The sequence below is a fragment of the Convolutriloba macropyga genome, chromosome 11 (assembly GCF_964194025.1).
Source record: "Convolutriloba macropyga chromosome 11, txConMacr16.3, whole genome shotgun sequence".
NCBI classification, from domain to species: domain Eukaryota; kingdom Metazoa; phylum Xenacoelomorpha; order Acoela; family Convolutidae; genus Convolutriloba; species Convolutriloba macropyga.
In genome coordinates this window covers 1,314,419-1,333,169 of record NC_134478.1, presented here as the reverse complement: position 1 = coordinate 1,333,169, position 18,751 = coordinate 1,314,419, and the positions used below count along the sequence as shown (strand labels likewise).

The window sequence follows — 18,751 nt, the reverse complement described above, 5'->3', positions numbered from 1 at the left end:
CTTCGTATGCTCCTGCGACGATACCTTGCCTTGTGACTTGTTTTAAAATCCTTATTTTGCCTACGGAAAAAAATTTTGTTGCTCATGGTGCTATTGTCTCTCGCTTACATGTTGCTGTGGAGTACTTGTCAAAATGTAATCGTGTTTCAACCAACAAAACTAAAAAACAACTTCCTCTGCCTAACCTTGCGAAAAGACTATCAACCATTACTACTACCACTTCTAACAAACGTGCTTCTACTATCCCCGATGTGACTGTAAAACGTTTTTGTCAACTAATGCTCGGTGAACATTCTTGTTCTCTCTATCAGATTATGGATATAATTTTAAGTGGGCAGGGAAGTTTTGTACGTGAGACTTCAGACTATTTAATAAACTTTCAGTTCTGTAAAAATTCTACTGTCTAAAATAGTACTGTGATAGAACAATTAATTCAATTTCACTCCATATGTTTCAAAAATGCCAACAATTGCATTTCATTTACATCAGGTACAAATGGAAACTTACTGCTATAGAAATAATGAGCAATATAGATGCAAAATAAACCACACAGTTGCGAGTCTGCTGATTGCAGGGGAGACTGAATATCTCTTCTGTGCTCCATAATATCCATCATCATATGTAAATCAGTACATTGCTGTAGGCGGGAGAAAATGTCTTTATAGGCAGTCAGAGGTAGTGCTAACGGATCTGCAAAGTATAGTACGGGGTATGCGTAGCGTTTCGCAAGCATCACCCAATATGAACCAAAAGAATCAGCTCGCGATGCATTCACAATTATAAAACTGTTAACAGGTAAATTTAACGGATAATTGTCAGCGGCATAAACACCTCGAAATTTGTATTTGAGATGCTTGCACTTTTGAACTTGAATATAAACTTGATCTTCGTCCATTAGTATGCGTTCATAGGCAGAATATTTTTGGATACGTTTCTTGCAGAGTCAATATACACCGTAGATGATTTTTCACCGAGGAAGAAAACTTCAACGTTGTTTGTTAAAGCTGTATCAAATTTTAGCTCGACCGATATAGACGAATTTGTTAGTTCAGGATGAATAAAATCATGTGTGGCTTCTTGTGTACTAGTCAGGTCGAAAACCATTATAAAATGGTTTGAAAATTCACTCAATGGTATTCCATGACCGTTTTCTACATAGGCTAATGCGCTCATTGAATTGTAGTACAAACGCTTGTTGTCAATTGTTGACATTGGTGTACCGGCTGTAGCGAAACCGTTTCGGAACACTGTAATCTCACGCAGCCCCAATTTTTGATAGTTGAAGGGATTTACTGTGTTAGTTCCAATGAAAGCATCACCAGCACACAATGCAATTATAAGTCGTCTTATGGGTTCTTTTGTAAAAATATCTTCGTGCTTCCAACTTTGCTGCCCCGTTGTTGCAAGAAAAGTTTTTGTTATCACTTCATTGTATCGATATATTGCAGGTGTTCTCAAAAGTGTTTTCTCAATGGCTCCGACTACATTGTCTGATACAGTCATCTTTCTAACAAATAAGTTTGCTTCATCGATTTTTACTTTGTAGTTTTTGCCAGCTGCTTCACTTATAGTGGCAAAATCATCTTGTGACCTTCGGAAAGAAATTCTCAGGGTAACTCCGCTTACTAATTGTTTTTCGCACGAGAAAAAATCAACAGCTAGTTTTCCATAAAGGGTAATTTGAGCTGATTCTCTCGCAGCCTGCTTTCTGCATCTTTTAATGCATTAGCAATTGCGCTAGGGTTTGCTTCATACTCATAACCTTGACACTTTAACCAAGTCTTCTCTGCATCTGTCCCGTGCGAGAATTCTGTTTCTATGGAACTTCTGTGAGCATAGTGTCCATTGGCAGAAGAGATTTTTATTCCATTTGCAGAAACAGTACAGTCAGCAAATAGGGAATGAAGGACATTATTCACAAAAAATGCGGCATCAGTATTAGCGGGATCACCTGCGTCATATCGTAAATCAGTTCCATCGACATTTTGTATTCGACATTTTACTTCCAAATAAATTTTTTGCAAGTCTATGAAATTGTTGCGATCGCCTACAACTTCAAATTCGAGCGATTATCCAGAGGGAGAATAAAGTGGTCCAGTTTTTTGTTCAAATGATTGATCAAAGGTAACAAGCAAAGGCGGTTTTTCAAATAAGTCCAATGAGCTGTGAGTGGCTTCGGAAGGTATTACAATATTAGTTCGCATTTTTGACACGAGAGAAAAAATCCAGTCGACTTCTTCTTGGCTGTGGTTTTCGAGAAATGATTTTTTTAGTGAAACGTTTCTTGTAGGTTCGAGGTTTAGCAAAGTGTTGTCTTCGACGTCTAATAGCTTGCCGGCCCCGTGTTATGCGTGAATGGAGAGAACCACCAAATTGTTTTCGGGCTGTTTTTGCAACCGCGCTTTTCAACGCCTGCTTTGCCGACTTTCGTTTCGTTGCTACTTCTACCAATTCAGGTACACCCTGCACTAAAAGCTCTCGACCAATTCTTTTGGCAGCGGGCCATATAATTCTTCTTGCCAATGGTAAAGCAACTCTTCCAATACCTGCTGCGAGGGCTCCAAAGCCACTTCCTCTTTGACGATAATGACCGGAGAAATGTGGCATCGACTGCGCTGCTTGGTTGCTGTAGTAAGCTTCCATTTCACTTGTTTTTTTGAAACTTTAAGCCTACTATCACTTTTCCTGTACCATTAAATGGAATAAGTTTTCCGGCTTCGTTCCTCAACTCCACTTTAATGTTCTGAATATTGTTAGAAAGTATGGGCTTGTAATCCAGAATTGTAAATGTCTTGTGATGAATAGGTGTAACAGTGTTTATGCTGCCGTTTCTTAAACGCCTTTCGGTCTCAATGATTTTAATTACAGGAGCTCTCACGTCTCCAATAATTTGATATTCTATAATGTCTATGTAGACAAATATTAATTGTGAGCCACAGGTTATATCCACTGGGAAATCACTTTGGTGTCTATTGAGAGTTTTGTGTGATTTGTATCCAATATGAATGTATCCATCACGCGAGTTGTCTTTTATACCCTTGAAGCCGAGAATACTTGGAACTTCTTCGTTTTCAAATGAAAAACCCTCATTCGCTCCGAATTGTAAAACCAGTTTATGAGTAATTTTGTCAAAAGTAAAATCAAATTGTTTAAACTGAGCAATTCGCCTAAGTTCATCCATGAGTTGATCCAAACTAGTGTAAATGCATTTGCGAATTTTTCTAAGGTGTCCACTGCGATTATTTGAGGCGTCGAGTTCCACTCCCGAGTTTTTATAAACGACTAACCCGTTTGAATTGACGTTGTTGATGTTTGATGGGAAGGATATTGAAGATAAAGCTACTTGCCATTCTCCATCCAAAATAAGTGGTTGACATAACTGGTTACGGAATTTTGCCATTGTGTTTTCACCAAAAACTTCCATTGATGCGTTGGATATTAGATCGATTGTGAATTCTTTGGCGGGATTCATTTTAATCATCTGCAGTAACTAACACGTTTACTTGGACTAATTCCGGTTTATAAAATTTACCTTCAAGTATAACGTTGTTTGCATCTATAAGATTGTACGTTGGTGGACTCACGGTAGCAATTTTGAATATCGTAAAAACTTCGTCTGTATAATTTTGTTTATAACCTTTTCTGAATTTTTCGTCGTGCTTTGCAATCCTAACAAGGTCTCCTTTTTCGTATTTTGGTTTGTACTTTGTTGTGTTGATTGCTAATGATATTAAAATTGGTTCATGTTTTTTGAAAACTTTATTAGGTGCTAAATGGGTTACCCGGTTAACACGACTGTTTATAGTATTTACAAACTGGGGTAAATCTTCAATATATGTCCAAGTCCACTTTTCTTCCAAATATTTGTAAATGATGTTTTTAAGCGATCGAATGTTCCTCTTTGCAAATGCCGACTTGGTTTCGCTTTCTGTTGTATATAAATGAATTCCTTTCTTTTCACAAAATTTTTTGAAATCTCCTTTGAACTCTGATCCCTTGTCTGTCCATACTTTTTCTGGTTGTTTCTTCTTGATCATTTTCTTGAACGCTTCAACAGCATCTTTTGCATATAAAGCTTTCATTGGTTGAACTCGTAAGTAACGTGATAAAACATCCACAGCCACTAACAAGTATTTTACACCGTTGTTGTGTTGGGCAACTTTATCCATATACGCAACATCGACAGACCAGATTTCATTTATTCTATATGCAACAGCTTTCAGTCGGGGAAAACTTTTCCTGAATTGTCTGTATTTTGTGTACGGGGCTTTCGACTGAAGATAGCGAACAATTTTGTCTCTGGTGAAACCGCTAGCCTTCTTCAAGTTAGCAATGCTACCAAATGCAGCACTGCCTTTAGTGTACAATTTGTCTAACTGTTTAACTTGATAGGAAGTAATTCTCCCAGGGGCTGGTTGGTTTGATTTCTTTTTCTGCCTCTTCAAAGTTTCTCTGGTCGTTGTCAGAAGCTTCTGTTTTCTTTCGCTGGGACTTTGAAGCAACTTCTTTGTCCGACTCATATTCCAAAAATTGCAGTCTCTCTTCAGATGATAAATTTAGAAACTTTTTGGCGTATGTGTTACAAGTCAAATGCGAACCAATATCGAGATGCGTTAATACACTGAATTGTTCAAAGATAATTTGCAAGTGTTTTGCTGTAAATTGTAAAGAAACGTAGCAGCAAGAACTTCTGTATTTGTACCATTAATAAGCAATCTCTTTGATGAGTCCAAGGAAACAGAATCTGATTCCTCTATTATGTCCAGTATTGAATTTGCTCTTTCAAACTTTATCCCCTTCAAGATTCTAATATCATTCAGCACTCCTTTTTTGATAGTCGATGTGTTGTCTGTCGTAAATGATTTCGCCATAGACTCGTTTATTGTACTTCTATCATCCACTGAAGCGTCAGTTTGTTGTTCTGCATCCTGTTGCGAGGCAGAAGGAGTTGATGGTGACTTGTTTCTCTGGAGAAGTGATATCTGCTTGGCTGGATTGTGAATATTTTTGTTGCTGAGTAATTGAGAGACATGAGGTTGTTCTCTTGTATACATCTGTTTAGGTATTAACACAAACTCTTCAGTATGCATTTTGTTCTAGATATTCAATGCAGGGTAATGCTATGAGTTGGATGAGATTTTTGCCCGAGGGAGATCGAATTATTTTTAACCGTTCAGTTTTCCCTACTTTCCTGTTCGAAAGTTGACGCAGTTTTTTCAAATTTTTTTAGTTTTTTTATTGACTGGAACAACTCCAGAGAGTACGTTCATCACACAGTCACTCAGAAACCAAATGAAGTCGCCGTCTTTAAGTAACTCGGATTCAATGTTGGAGTTCTTGTTTGTGCTATTTGCCCATTGCTTGAGCATAAGCAAATGTTTCCTTTTCATTCGTAATTGGTGTAACAACGGCTTCCTCCGAAGGAATGTAAAAACTTGAAGGATTAGGTCCAATAATATGTGACGCAAATCGTAAACCCTGACTGGTTTTGGGATCGAGATCAATAATAAAATGTCCAAAGGGCTCCGCAGTTGCTAGTTTGTATGCTTCTTTTATCAGTTGGAGACAATTCAACTGTTTTCCAAGATATTCAATTTGTTGAATGTCACGAAGCGACTTGAATAATGTTATGTGTGTTGTATTCAGATCAATGGTTCTGGACCATTTGCTTTGATGGAACAAATTATGCTTGACGTATATAACATGTAATTTGCGATGACGTCCTGAGGTAGCTATTTTTACAAATTCTTTATCGTTGAAGATTTCTTCACATGAATCGTCATAGATAAGCAGACAATGTGATAGATTTTTTTGTTATATCAAAGCCTGAGTATTTTAGAAACTCAATCCCTGGTATAACTTGTTGCATATCTTTGAAAAGTGGTTGGAACTCTTTGTAAAAATAATAAATTTTCTCAAAACGTGGATAAAAGGTCGAACCTTTTAGCATCCGAAACAAGAGTTCTGTTTTACCACAACCACTTGGTCCTACAATAGAAATGAATACCCTGTCATGTGTAAGAATAACTTTGTTCATAGTTTGGGATTAGGTAAAATGTAACCAACTAAACTCGATAAGAGAGCAATCCAAATTGATTTCTCTTCACAGCTTTCTGATAATAGAAAGAGCATAGAGAAGCAAAGAATGATCATTAAGACAATGATACTAACCTGAACAAAAAATATTACTTCGGACCTTGGCACTGTTGAATTTGAACAACAACGCCATGGGGGCCTCTCCTTGTTGTTCACATCAAAGACTAAATTACTGATACCGGAGTCAGCCTCGTCTCTTTGATTCATTGGAGAAAAATAATTAATTGAAAAGTGAATTGAAACAAGAATGATACAAAATGTTAAATTTTTGAATTATTCTCAGGGCAACTGTTTCATGTACCAGAGCTCAAACAAATTGAAACCTTTAATATGACTTTTTATCTCTAGTTTATAACAAACGGTTGATGAGTCATTTTCCTCGAACGATGGTTGACTGGAGACTTTTTCAACTTCGGGGTGCTCCAAGACATATAATCGCAACTCATTCGGCACCTCAATAAGTGATAGCTCACGTTCTGGTGGTGTTTTTTTCAATCTAAACTGAGGAACTTTTTTGTCCGCCCATTGCTTCCAACGCGGGATTCGCTGCTCTTTGGGGGACTGCATAGGCTTCTTGTTTGTTTTGTTCATAGCCATAATTGAACTGATTCCGATGTTCTCGAGCTCTCTGTTTATTTTTTACGTACAGTTGGAAGTGATAGAAATTATCTATCACGGGCAGGAAAGCCCTAAAGCTGTCTAGTTCGTCGGGAGAAAGAGTAATGGATGCAAAATAACGTTTTGCTGCTGCGCTATAAAGCGAGTTGTAACGCGGTTGTTGTGCTGTGTTTGGTTTATTGTTGAGATAGTTCGCTCGGTTCTGTTGATCACTTGAAAAATTATTCTGTATTGGTGGAGAGGGATCCTGAACTCTGTTGAATATTACAATCGGCTAATCGTCAAGTGGAGTCAAGCAAGTGAATATCTTCAAGTTGTCTGACAGATAAGTTGTTAAAGTTGCCGTGTCTTCTCTGTACATCACTTTGTGTCCACTGTGAGAATATTCTTGCTTTACGTTCCGCGCAGTGATTTGATAATTGATCGTTTGTTAAACGAAAGTTTGAATGAAGATAACAGGAGGGAACTTGTTCTTCTGATATTATCTCTGAGATTCGGGGACAATTTAGATCCTCCAGATTATAAACAGTTTTTTGTAAAAGCTTACTGAGGAGCTCACACTTTTCAATGCCTTTAGCAAAAAAGTTTTTCCGTGTGAATCGGAAACTGAAACTCAGACAGATTGTTTTCAAATCACAGTAAGGTATATCACCTTCGTCCCAATCAAGACCGTGTAGGTTATTGGTCAGCCAAATAACAGTTTGTCTATCGTGTGCGGGTAAATCAGCAAATTTAAGCGGTGGTTTGAAAAATATTGTATCGTTGTAACTGGAACACAAACTGAGTTCTTTAATAATAAAACCAAGTGACTTGAGGTTGAAACCTTCGAGATCGAGGACAATAATATTTGTGGTTTTGCTGCCAAAATTTTCTAACATTCCAATTCACGAAACAATTGTGAATGAAAAATTTTCACTGATAGAATGAATAATATTCCTGTCAGGTGTCCAAAAAGACAATTGTTTACTGGTGAGTAACGGAAAGCGTAAACATATCCAGGGCCTTTGTTTCGGCAATCTTTTATAAATCCAGCGGCGTCATGCAGTGCAGCATGAAGTCGTAGCACTTTGCTCCGTTTCAATAAGGGATCTAGTCTTGAATTATCAATTCCAATGAAACCACCATAGGGTCTAAATTTAAGTGCTATTTCTGTTGTATATAAATGAATTCCTTTCTTTTCACAAAATTTTTTGAAATCTCCTTTGAACTCTGATCCCTTGTCTGTCCATACTTTTTCTGGTTGTTTCTTCTTGATCATTTTCTTGAACGCTTCAACAGCATCTTTTGCATGTAAAGCTTTCATTGGTTGAACTCGTAAGTAACGTGATAAAACATCCACAGCCACTAACAAGTATTTTACACCGTTGTTGTGTTGAGCAACTTTATCCATATACGCAACATCGACAGACCAGATTTCATTTATTCTATATGCAACAGCTTTCAGTCGGGGAAAACTTTTCCTGAATTGTCTGTATTTTGTGTACGGGGCTTTCGACTGAAGATAGCGAACAATTTTGTCTCTGGTGAAACCGCTAGCCTTCTTCAAGTTAGCAATGCTACCAAATGCAGCACTGCCTTTAGTGTACAATTTGTCTAACTGTTTAACTTGATAGGAAGTAATTCTCCCAGGGGCTGGTTGGTTTGATTTCTTTTTCTGCCTCTTCAAAGTTTCTCTGGTCGTTGTCAGAAGCTTTTGTTTTCTTTCGCTGGGACTTTGAAGCAACTTCTTTGTCCGACTCATATTCCAAAAATTGCAGTCTCTCTTCAGATGATAAATTTAGAAACTTTTTGGCGTATGTGTTACAAGTCAAATGCGAACCAATATCGAGATGCGTTAATACACTGAATTGTTCAAAGATAATTTGCAAGTGTTTTGCTGTAAATTGTAAAGAAACGTAGCAGCAAGAACTTCTGTATTTGTACCAATAATAAGCAATCTCTTTGATGAGTCCAAGGAAACAGAATCTGATTCCTCTATTATGTCCAGTATTGAATTCGCTCTTTCAAACTTTATCCCCTTCAAGATTCTAATATCATTCAGCACTCCTTTTTTGATAGTCGATGTGTTGTCTGTCGTAAATGATTTCGACATAGACTCGTTTATTGTACTTCTATCATCCACTGAAGCGTCAGTTTGTTGTTCTGCATCCTGTTGCGAGGCAGAAGGAGTTGATGGTGACTTGTTTCTCTGGAGAAGTGATATCTGCTTGGCTGGATTGTGAATATTTTTGTTGCTGAGTAATTGAGAGACATGAGGTTGTTCTCTTGTATACATCTGTTTAGGTATTAACACAAACTCTTCAGTATGCATTTTGTTCTAGATATTCAATGCAGGGTAATGCTATGAGTTGAATGAGATTGTTGCCCGAGGGAGATCGAATTATTTTTAACCCTTCAGTTTTCCCTACTTTCCTGTTCGAAAGTTGACGCAGTTTTTTCAAATTTTTTTAGTTTTTTTATTGACTGGAACAACTCCAGAGAGTACGTTCATCACACAGTCACTCAGAAACCAAATGAAGTCGCCGTCTTTAAGTAACTCGGATTCAATGTTGGAGTTCTTGTTTGTGCTATTTGCCCATTGCTTGAGCATAAGCAAATGTTTCCTTTTCATTCGTAATTGGTGTAACAACGGCTTCCTCCGAAAGAATGTAAAAACTTGAAGGATTAGGTCCAATAATATGTGACGCAAATCGTAAACCCTGACTGGTTTTGGGATCGAGATCAATAATAAAATGTCCAAAGGGCTCCGCAGTTGCTAGTTTGTATGCTTCTTTTATCAGTTGGAGACAATTCAACTGTTTTCCAAGATATTCAATTTGTTGAATGTCACGAAGCGACTTGAATAATGTTATGTGTGTTGTATTCAGATCAATGGTTCTGGACCATTTGCTTTGATGGAACAAATTATGCTTGACGTATATAACATGTAATTTGCGATGACGTCCTGAGGTAGCTATTTTTACAAATTCTTTATCGTTGAAGATTTCTTCACATGAATCGTCATAGATAAGCAGACAATGTGATAGATTTTTTGTTATATCAAAGCCTGAGTATTTTAGAAACTCAATCCCTGGTATAACTTGTTGCATATCTTTGAAAAGTGGTTGGAACTCTTTGTAAAAATAATAAATTTTCTCAAAACGTGGATAAAAGGTCGAACCTTTTAGCATCCGAAACAAGAGTTCTGTTTTACCACAACCACTTGGTCCTACAATAGACATGAATACCCTGTCATGTGTAAGAATAACTTTGTTCATAGTTTGGGATTAGGTAAAATGTAACCAACTAAACTCGATAAGAGAGCAATCGAAATTGATTTCTCTTCACAGCTTTCTGATAATAGAAAGAGCATAGAGAAGCAAAGAATGATCATTAAGACAATGATACTAACCTGAACAAAAAATATTACTTCGGACCTTGGCACTGTTGAATTTGAACAACAACGCCATGGGGGCCTCTCCTTGTTGTTCACATCAAAGACTAAATTACTGATACCGGAGTCAGCCTCGTCTCTTTGATTCATTGGAGAAAAATAATTAATTGAAAAGTGAATTGAAACAAGAATGATACAAAATGTTAAATTTTTGAATTATTCTCAGGGCAACTGTTTCATGTACCAGAGCTCAAACAAATTGAAACCTTTAATATGACTTTTTATCTCTAGTTTATAACAAACGGTTGATGAGTCATTTTCCTCGAACGATGGTTGACTGGAGACTTTTTCAACTTCGGGGTGCTCCAAGACATATAATCGCAACTCATTCGGCACCTCAATAAGTGATAGCTCACGTTCTGGTGGTGTTTTTTTCAATCTAAACTGAGGAACTTTTTTGTCCGCCCATTGCTTCCAACGTGGGATTCGCTGCTCTTTGGGGGACTGCATAGGCTTCTTGTTTGTTTTGTTCATAGCCATAATTGAACTGATTCCGATGTTCTCGAGCTCTCTGTTTATTTTTTACGTACAGTTGGAAGTGATAGAAATTATCTATCACGGGCAGGAAAGCCCTAAAGCTGTCTAGTTCGTCGGGAGAAAGAGTAATGGATGCAAAATAACGTTTTGCTGCTGCGCTATAAAGCGAGTTGTAACGCGGTTGTTGTGCTGTGTTTGGTTTATTGTTGAGATAGTTCGCTCGGTTCTGTTGATCACTTGAAAAATTATTCTGTATTGGTGGAGAGGGATCCTGAACTCTGTTGAATATTACAATCGGCTAATCGTCAAGTGGAGTCAAGCAAGTGAATATCTTCAAGTTGTCTGACAGATAAGTTGTTAAAGTTGCCGTGTCTTCTCTGTACATCACTTTGTGTCCACTGTGAGAATATTCTTGCTTTACGTTCCGCGCAGTGATTTGATAATTGATCGTTTGTTAAACGAAAGTTTGAATGAAGATAACAGGAGGGAACTTGTTCTTCTGATATTATCTCTGAGATTCGGGGACAATTTAGATCCTCCAGATTATAAACAGTTTTTTGTAAAAGCTTACTGAGGAGCTCACACTTTTCAATGCCTTTAGCAAAAAAGTTTTTCCGTGTGAATCGGAAACTGAAACTCAGACAGATTGTTTTCAAATCACAGTAAGGTATATCACCTTCGTCCCAATCAAGACCGTGTAGGTTATTGGTCAGCCAAATAACAGTTTGTCTATCGTGTGCGGGTAAATCAGCAAATTTAAGCGGTGGTTTGAAAAATATTGTATCGTTGTAACTGGAACACAAACTGAGTTCTTTAATAATAAAACCAAGTGACTTGAGGTTGAAACCTTCGAGATCGAGGACAATAATATTTGTGGTTTTGCTGCCAAAATTTTCTAACATTCCAATTCACGAAACAATGAATGAAAAATTTTCACTGATAGAATGAATAATATTCCTGTCAGGTGTCCAAAAAGACAATTGTTTACTGGTGAGTAACGGAAAGCGTAAACATATCCAGGGCCTTTGTTTCGGCAATCTTTTATAAATCCAGCGGCGTCATGCAGTGCAGCATGAAGTCGTAGCACTTTGCTCCGTTTCAATAAGGGATCTAGTCTTGAATTATCAATTCCAATGAAACCACCATAGGGTCTAAATTTAAGTGCTATTTCTCCGTCAACTTCTGGATCTAACAAAGAACAAGCAGCTACGAAATATAATTGTCGATAAGATATGTGTGTAAAATTTATGTTACCTCTCAGTGATAAAACTTTCTCATGAATGAGCTTGATGTCTTTTGTTCCTATTGTGTTCATTATTTACTGTTTACTGAACGTGAGCGTTTAGAGTTTTTGTTTATAAATCTTCCAATTCTGATTGGTTGTCAACTTGAATAATAAATCAAGCACTCCGATTGGTTAATTTATTTTGGAAAGTTTTGTGACTCTGAACATGTTTGGGCATGATCCGATGACTCCCTACTCAATATATCATCAATGATTTTATACATCTACTAACAGGCTAGTTATTATTTTTTTTTGTTTTTGTCCCATTTATGTGTACATTTATGGACATAAGTGATTATGACCATAATTGTACACATAATTACGTGAAAAATTATTTCCTTGTACAACTCTGGTTTTTTATCAATGTGTATATTTATGTATGTATATGTATGAATGTATGTATGTATGTATATATGTATGCGTGTATGTATGTACGTATATGTGTATGTAAGAATGTATGTATTTATGTGTGTATGTATGTATATATGTATGTAAGTATGCATGCATTGTGGTGTATGTTTGAGGTAATTGTAATTGGCTGATGTTTAGCGGAGTGTTTGGGGTGTGGTGTTAAGATTAATGTTGTTGTTTATCACACCAAACGTGTTTCACAACTTCTCATATTGATTAAAAGTGAAATAGCGTTGAAAATTTTTGGACCCCATTTTCATAACATTTCACATTGATTAAAGCCAAAAAATTGACAAAAATTTTTTAGACCCCATTTTGCAAAAATTTTTACAAGTTATTGTCCCCCTATGGGACCAAAATTTCGATTTTCGAAAAAAGTGTTTCAGACAACTTTTTTCACTCACAAAACATGTTTCACAACATTTCACATTGATTAAAGCCAAAAAATCAAGGAAAGTTTTTTAGGCCCCATTTTTCAAAAAATTTTACAAGTTATTGTCTCCTATGGGACCAAAATTTCATTTTTCGAAAAAAGTGTTTCCGACAATTTTTTTTCACTCACAAAACATGTTTCACAACATTTCACATTGATTGAAGCCAAAAAATCGACAAAAATTTTTTTCCGAACTAATTTTTCAAAATTTTTTACAAGTTATTGTCCCCCTATGGGGCCAAAATTTCAATTTTTGAAATAAGTGTTTCCGACAAATTTTTTCACTCACAAAATATGTTTCACAACATTTCACGTTGATTGAGGCCAAAAAATCGACAAAAATTTTTTCGAACCAATTTTTCAAAATTTTTTACTTGTTATTGTCCCCTATCGGGCAAAAATTTCAAAATTTGAGAAAGTTTTTTCCGACAACTTTTTTCAGTCACAAAACATGTTTCAAACATTTTTACGTTGATTAAAGCCGAAAAAACGCAAAAAAATTTTTCGACCCCATTTTTCAAAAATTTTTACAAGTTCGGATCCCCTATAGGGTAAAAATTTCAACTTTTGAAAAAATTTTTTCCGACAACTTTTTTTATTCACAAAACATGTTTCACACATTAGCGGTAAATTCTCAAATATGAAAAACTAGATCTGAATACTTTTATCATACACAAATTATGTAATCGCAATGCTAGCAATAGCAGTGCTTAATTTATATCACTGTTCTAAACAAACAAACAGACGCCACAGCAAACAATTAGTTGTAACAAAAACTGGGTCATGCTTGTAAACAAATTGAACCAAGTTACAATCAACCGAAAGGTAAAATAGAAGAATTTTTTCGAAAAAAAAAATTCGGAGCTGAGCAGAACCTCAACGGGGGGGGGCACTATGTATTAAGATAGGGAATGCAGAAAATGTCCCCCTAGGGGGACGCTTAGGGAGACATTTAGTGCGAATTGCATTAAATGTCCCCCTAAGTGTCCCCCTAGGGGGGACAATTTCTGCATTCCCTATCTTAATACATAGTGTCCCCCCCCCCGTTGAGGTTCTAGTCAGCTTCTTCTACTACTAGCGTAGGATTTGATCTAAACATGTTGAGGAGTAAATGGTTTCTCTGGTTTGGTTTTTCTTCAAAAATTTGTAGTTGAAAGAACGCTTTAGGTTGAAATTTTAGTTTTTGATTATTGAGTAATTTTGTGATGTCGATGTTTAATTGACCACATAGCCAGTTTACTTTCTTGCTAGAAAGAAGAATGAACATGTTAAGGTTTAATGATGTACCTTACCTGTTCTTTTGTTTTTATTTGTTCGGTCAGGTGTTGAAGGCCTCTTTCAGTCTCAAGTAATTAATATTCTATTTGTTCTGATATGTAAATGTCAATGCCTCTCCCTTGTTCTCATTTCGGTTTTTTGCTATCATTTTCTAGTGGCCTATCAATTTGTTAAAAATATCGACAAACAATTTATTTTGTGTTCCTTATTCAAAGAGGATATTAGAGGTTCTTAATCATCGTGATGGCATCTGAAGGATCTTATTATGAGATGCGAAATGAAATCCGAAAAATCTGAGGGTGTCGAGTTTACTTCGTCCATCTGCACGCACTACTTTCTTCAGCATGATTTAAATGAATCCCATTTGTTCGAAAACATTTTGGTTTTAGCACGTTTCGTTCAGGAATTTTTCTTTGTCAGGCGAATCTCGTAACTTTTTCAGCATGATTTAAACACCTTCACGACGTATTTTATAGACTCGTTGCTGTATTGGAGTGCTATCCGTCGAATTCTGTTGAAGTCAGCTCATTGTTCCGTGAAACTTGACGCTTTATCTTTCAAATCATTGACACGTTTCTTCGAGTAAACTACGATGCTGCAAAACTTTCCCTTGTTTCGTTGATAGTTATAGTTGGTCGTTGGAAGTTGTAATGAGTAACCCCAACTCGTTAGCCTTTTCCAAAGTTATTTATAAGTTAATCGTTCTTTAAATGTAATTGGTTTTTTAATCGGATTTTGATAATTGGCAAGCCATTACCTTTTACCTGATATTTCTTTTTTTCCCTGCAATACATAAATTTGACGATCATCGCAGGTAATGCGCTCCAATCGTTTTCTCTAAATATGGCAAGCTTTCAAATTTTGTGGATTTGTCTGGAAACTTGGATAACGAGCGAAAAAATTGCAAATCAATTTTTGTAAAGCGGCATTAGCTTCGTAGTAAGGTAAATAGTAGTTAGTTTTCTATGATTATTCAGTCTTTATTTTTTTTCAATTTCAAGTTTTCAAATTATTTTATTTTTCATCCTGCAGTCTGATCAGTCTTTGGACTTTAATATTTTTTGGAAACGTAAACAATAACGCAATGTATTAAGATCTCTCGCGAAAGATGCAAAAATGTAAGAAATAAGTGAGTCACTGTGAGCGCGTCTAATTGCTAGTTCATTTGGAGGCTGAAAATTTCGGGGCCCAAACTACTGTTTCTAGCAATTTTGATGCCAACTGCATTCAAATAATTTGATGATTAATGCTCACTATCAAATTCTAGAGCTCAATGGCGCAATTTTATGCAAAAAAAAACGTCTTATACCTGACAAAATTGTTCTATGTAGATGAAGTTACCATCTCGAAGTTTAACTAAGTGGGGCTGTATTAGTCAATCTCTTCAATAGTTGACCGAGATGCAAGTGAAAACAAAAACGAATAAGATGGTGGTCAGGCTACACGGCTGATTGATTACTTATATGCCCGTAGAGCTATAATTTAATGTTAAGAAAAGAGGCAAAATTTGAATTCTGTGTTGCTTCCAGCGCATTAGATTTTCGTCTGAAATAAAGTAAATTTTTGGCCGATTTTCATTTGCCGCTTATTATTATTATTATTTCAGAATTCTTTAGCTGCCCGACAACTTTTTTGCGTGCTCTGTAATTGATGTCTTAATATATAATCTTCGCTTATATATCAATTATAAATAATTTGGCTTGACCTAAGCAAACTATTGTTATCCTCGCAAACTATTGTTAACCTCGCAAACTATTGTTAAAATACATTAGTTTGAAATCAAGCTAGTGTAGGTAGATGAGAGAAGTTTGTGGTCTTTTTTTAGCAGTCGGCTGTGTCACGCGAGTCCCAGCAGCATGAAGAAATGAGCCAATCGCCGGGGCCGTCTGCAGCTGCCAACGCAAACACATTCAATCTCCAACCGTCTAGTGCTAACTCGGGTGTCAATTCTGGCAGTATGTCCGGTTTAGTATCTGTTTCCGGTCACACCGTTGTAAGTCCGGTCAGTAGCGGTGGTAGTAGTACAGCCAGCGGAAGCAGACAGACAAAGTACCTCTCACCAGCCTATCCAAGTCAGGCGGGAGGTGCCAGGGCGGGATCCCTCCCCAACGTGACCGCCTTGTTGAGGAACAACAGCAGAATTGATTTGCAGGTTAGTTGGATTTGAAGTTAGTAGTAGCGTAAGCTGGTATTAAAGAGGAATTGTAATGGGTCGGAAACCTCCGATACACCTGCAGACAGAACTACATTATAGCTATGAAAAATGGTCTATTGGATTTTAAACCGTCATTGGGTTTTCGATAAACTCAAAAATAGTTCAGGGCCATTTTTTTGTTCAGACAATTTTGTCCTTTGACTGATATCTTCAACTTCTATTTTACAGTCAGTGAGCTTAAAAGCTACATGAGACTAAATGTTTAATAGCCGCCCTTTTCTTCTCAGCCATATAGCGGGCCTTTTTTACAATTCAAAGAATTTGAATTGTATTGGGGCGCTGTCTTTTTTTAAAAACTAAAAATGGACTCAAATTTGTAAACTTTGAGGATGTGGCGATAACTTTTTAACTCATTACTGTATATGCGTCTCTATGTAACGGCACGCAACTCTATTTCGCAGCTATGCGCGCAAGCTGCTGGTTGTGTTCTAGAATTTGCGGATCTGATCTTTCATTCTCTCCTTGGAGTAGAGTTTTGGTGATTCGAGTGACTGTAGAATTTTTTAATATTATTTAACTCTCGGAGAGTAAACTTTATATAACAAAATGATTGTGCGATGTAACATAATGAAACTCCTTCTTAAGGACTTGGAAACCAAAATGAGCGAAGTCCTTATTCGTAAACATTTTGGAGGTTTTTGTCATCCAAATTCTATCCAAATTGGCTCTTTCCTGAGCCAGGATCAATTTTATCGTTGTCATGACATAAGGCAGGGGCTGAAAAACAAACTAGCAGCTTCCATCAACCCAATTTTTCCCACCCATTCGCTTTTAAAATGTTTTTTTTTGACAATTAATTATCAAATTAATTATCAAAACAATTAATTATCAAAAGGGTCAGGGGACCCATTTTCTTCCAATGAATAATTTTAAAAATTTTAAAGCCAAAATTTAGGGGCTTGCCGTACTCGTTTAAGATGAAAACCGTAAATTTTGAAGTGATATCAAACGAAATTTGTAGCAATTAAATTACTCCTGTGTTCTTTTTAAATGCGGTTTTGTCTGGTCCTTTTGATTTATCGCCCTCAAAAACGGGGTTAACAGGTAACGCTCGGATGGCATTAAGTTCTCTTCGAGCTTTCCGGCTTAGTAGACTGTTTATGCAATTCGTTGAAATATAAATTAATGGCCATAAGGGAGGTTCTTAGTTCGTGAGATCCCCGTACCCCTCTCCGCTTCAGCCCTCCCCACATTGCACCCATTTCAACACTCCTCTCCCACCCCCTGTACACACATCGTTCCACCCTAATCGAGAGGGCTTCACGATGTAACTTTTAACTCTTTATAGCTGCGAAGCTTTAAGCTGAGAGTAGCTATTTTGAGGTGCTCTTGGCTCTTGATTTTGCGTCGTCTGACGCCCTTTCTCGTTTTATGTTTATTCTGGAATCTTCTTTCTCTTGACTTATCGCACTTGATTTATTGCTTTTTGCGTGACCTAAATTGCCTTTATTCAGAAATTGTCTGTTGCTAAAACAAAATTGATTATAAGAAAATCGGAACCAAGGGATTAATATCCGAGTATTTCATGCTTCCGATCCTCTTGCCGGAGGTCGCTTGACAGATCCTCACCATTTTTGAAGCTTTCTGTACCCATGCACTCAAATTCAAATTTTTAGAATGTGGCGATAACTTTTTTCAACTAATTACTATCCGTGTCTCTATATATTACCACACGCAATTTTATTTCGCAGCTATGCGCGCAAGCTGCTGGCTATGTTATAGAATTTGCGGATCTGACCTGTCATCCTCTTACCGGAGTAGAGATTTGGTGATTCGAGTGACTGTAGATATTTTTTTATAATACTTAACTATCTCGGAGAGTAAACTTTATATAACAAAATGATTTTGCGATATAAAAAATTGAAACTCCTTCTTAAGGGCTTGGAAACCAAATGAGCGAAGTCCATATTCGTGACATTTTGGCGATTTTTGTCGTCTAAGTTCTCTCCAAATTGGCTCTTTCCTGAGCTATGGCCAAATTTATTGTTGTCATGACATAAGCCAGGGGCTGCGAAACAATCTAGCAGCTTCCACGAACCCAATATTTCCAGCCATCAAAAGTGCAAGGTTCAGGGGAACAATTTTCTTCCAATTAATAGTTTTTAAAAAATTCAAATTAAAAAATTTGGGGCTTGCCGTACTCGTTTTAGATGAAAATCTTTAATTTTGAAGTGATATTCAAAGGAATTGGTAGTAATAATATTACTCCTGTGGTCTTTTTAAATGAGATTGTTATCTGGCTCTTGTGATTTATTGACCTTTCGGCTGACTAGACTGTTTATGCGATTCATTGAAACGTTGGGAGACATGGCCAGAAGTGGGGTTCTTAGTTCGTGAGCCCACCTCCCCCACCACCCCGCTTAAGCCCTCACCTACATTTCACACTTAACACCCCTTTCCCCAACACCTGCACACAGCTTTAGCTTTTTGCTGACAATGCCAAACACTCGCCATTCGTTTGATGACAGTTCGCCCGACCTTAGTCGGTTTGCTTAATCTGCTCTC

At 36.9% G+C, this 18,751-nt stretch overlaps 1 protein-coding gene across 2 annotated transcripts in view; it reads left to right on the top strand.

The window, feature by feature from the left end:
- The window catches only part of LOC142349566 (uncharacterized), a 146,416-nt gene that overhangs the window by 11,745 nt on the left and 115,920 nt on the right, over positions 1-18,751 (top strand). For both annotated transcript variants that reach the window (XM_075401208.1, XM_075401209.1), the window contains exon 2: positions 15,857-16,183. In XM_075401208.1, the coding sequence (XP_075257323.1) occupies positions 15,857-16,183 (327 nt within the window). The remainder of the gene's footprint in view (positions 1-15,856; positions 16,184-18,751) is intronic.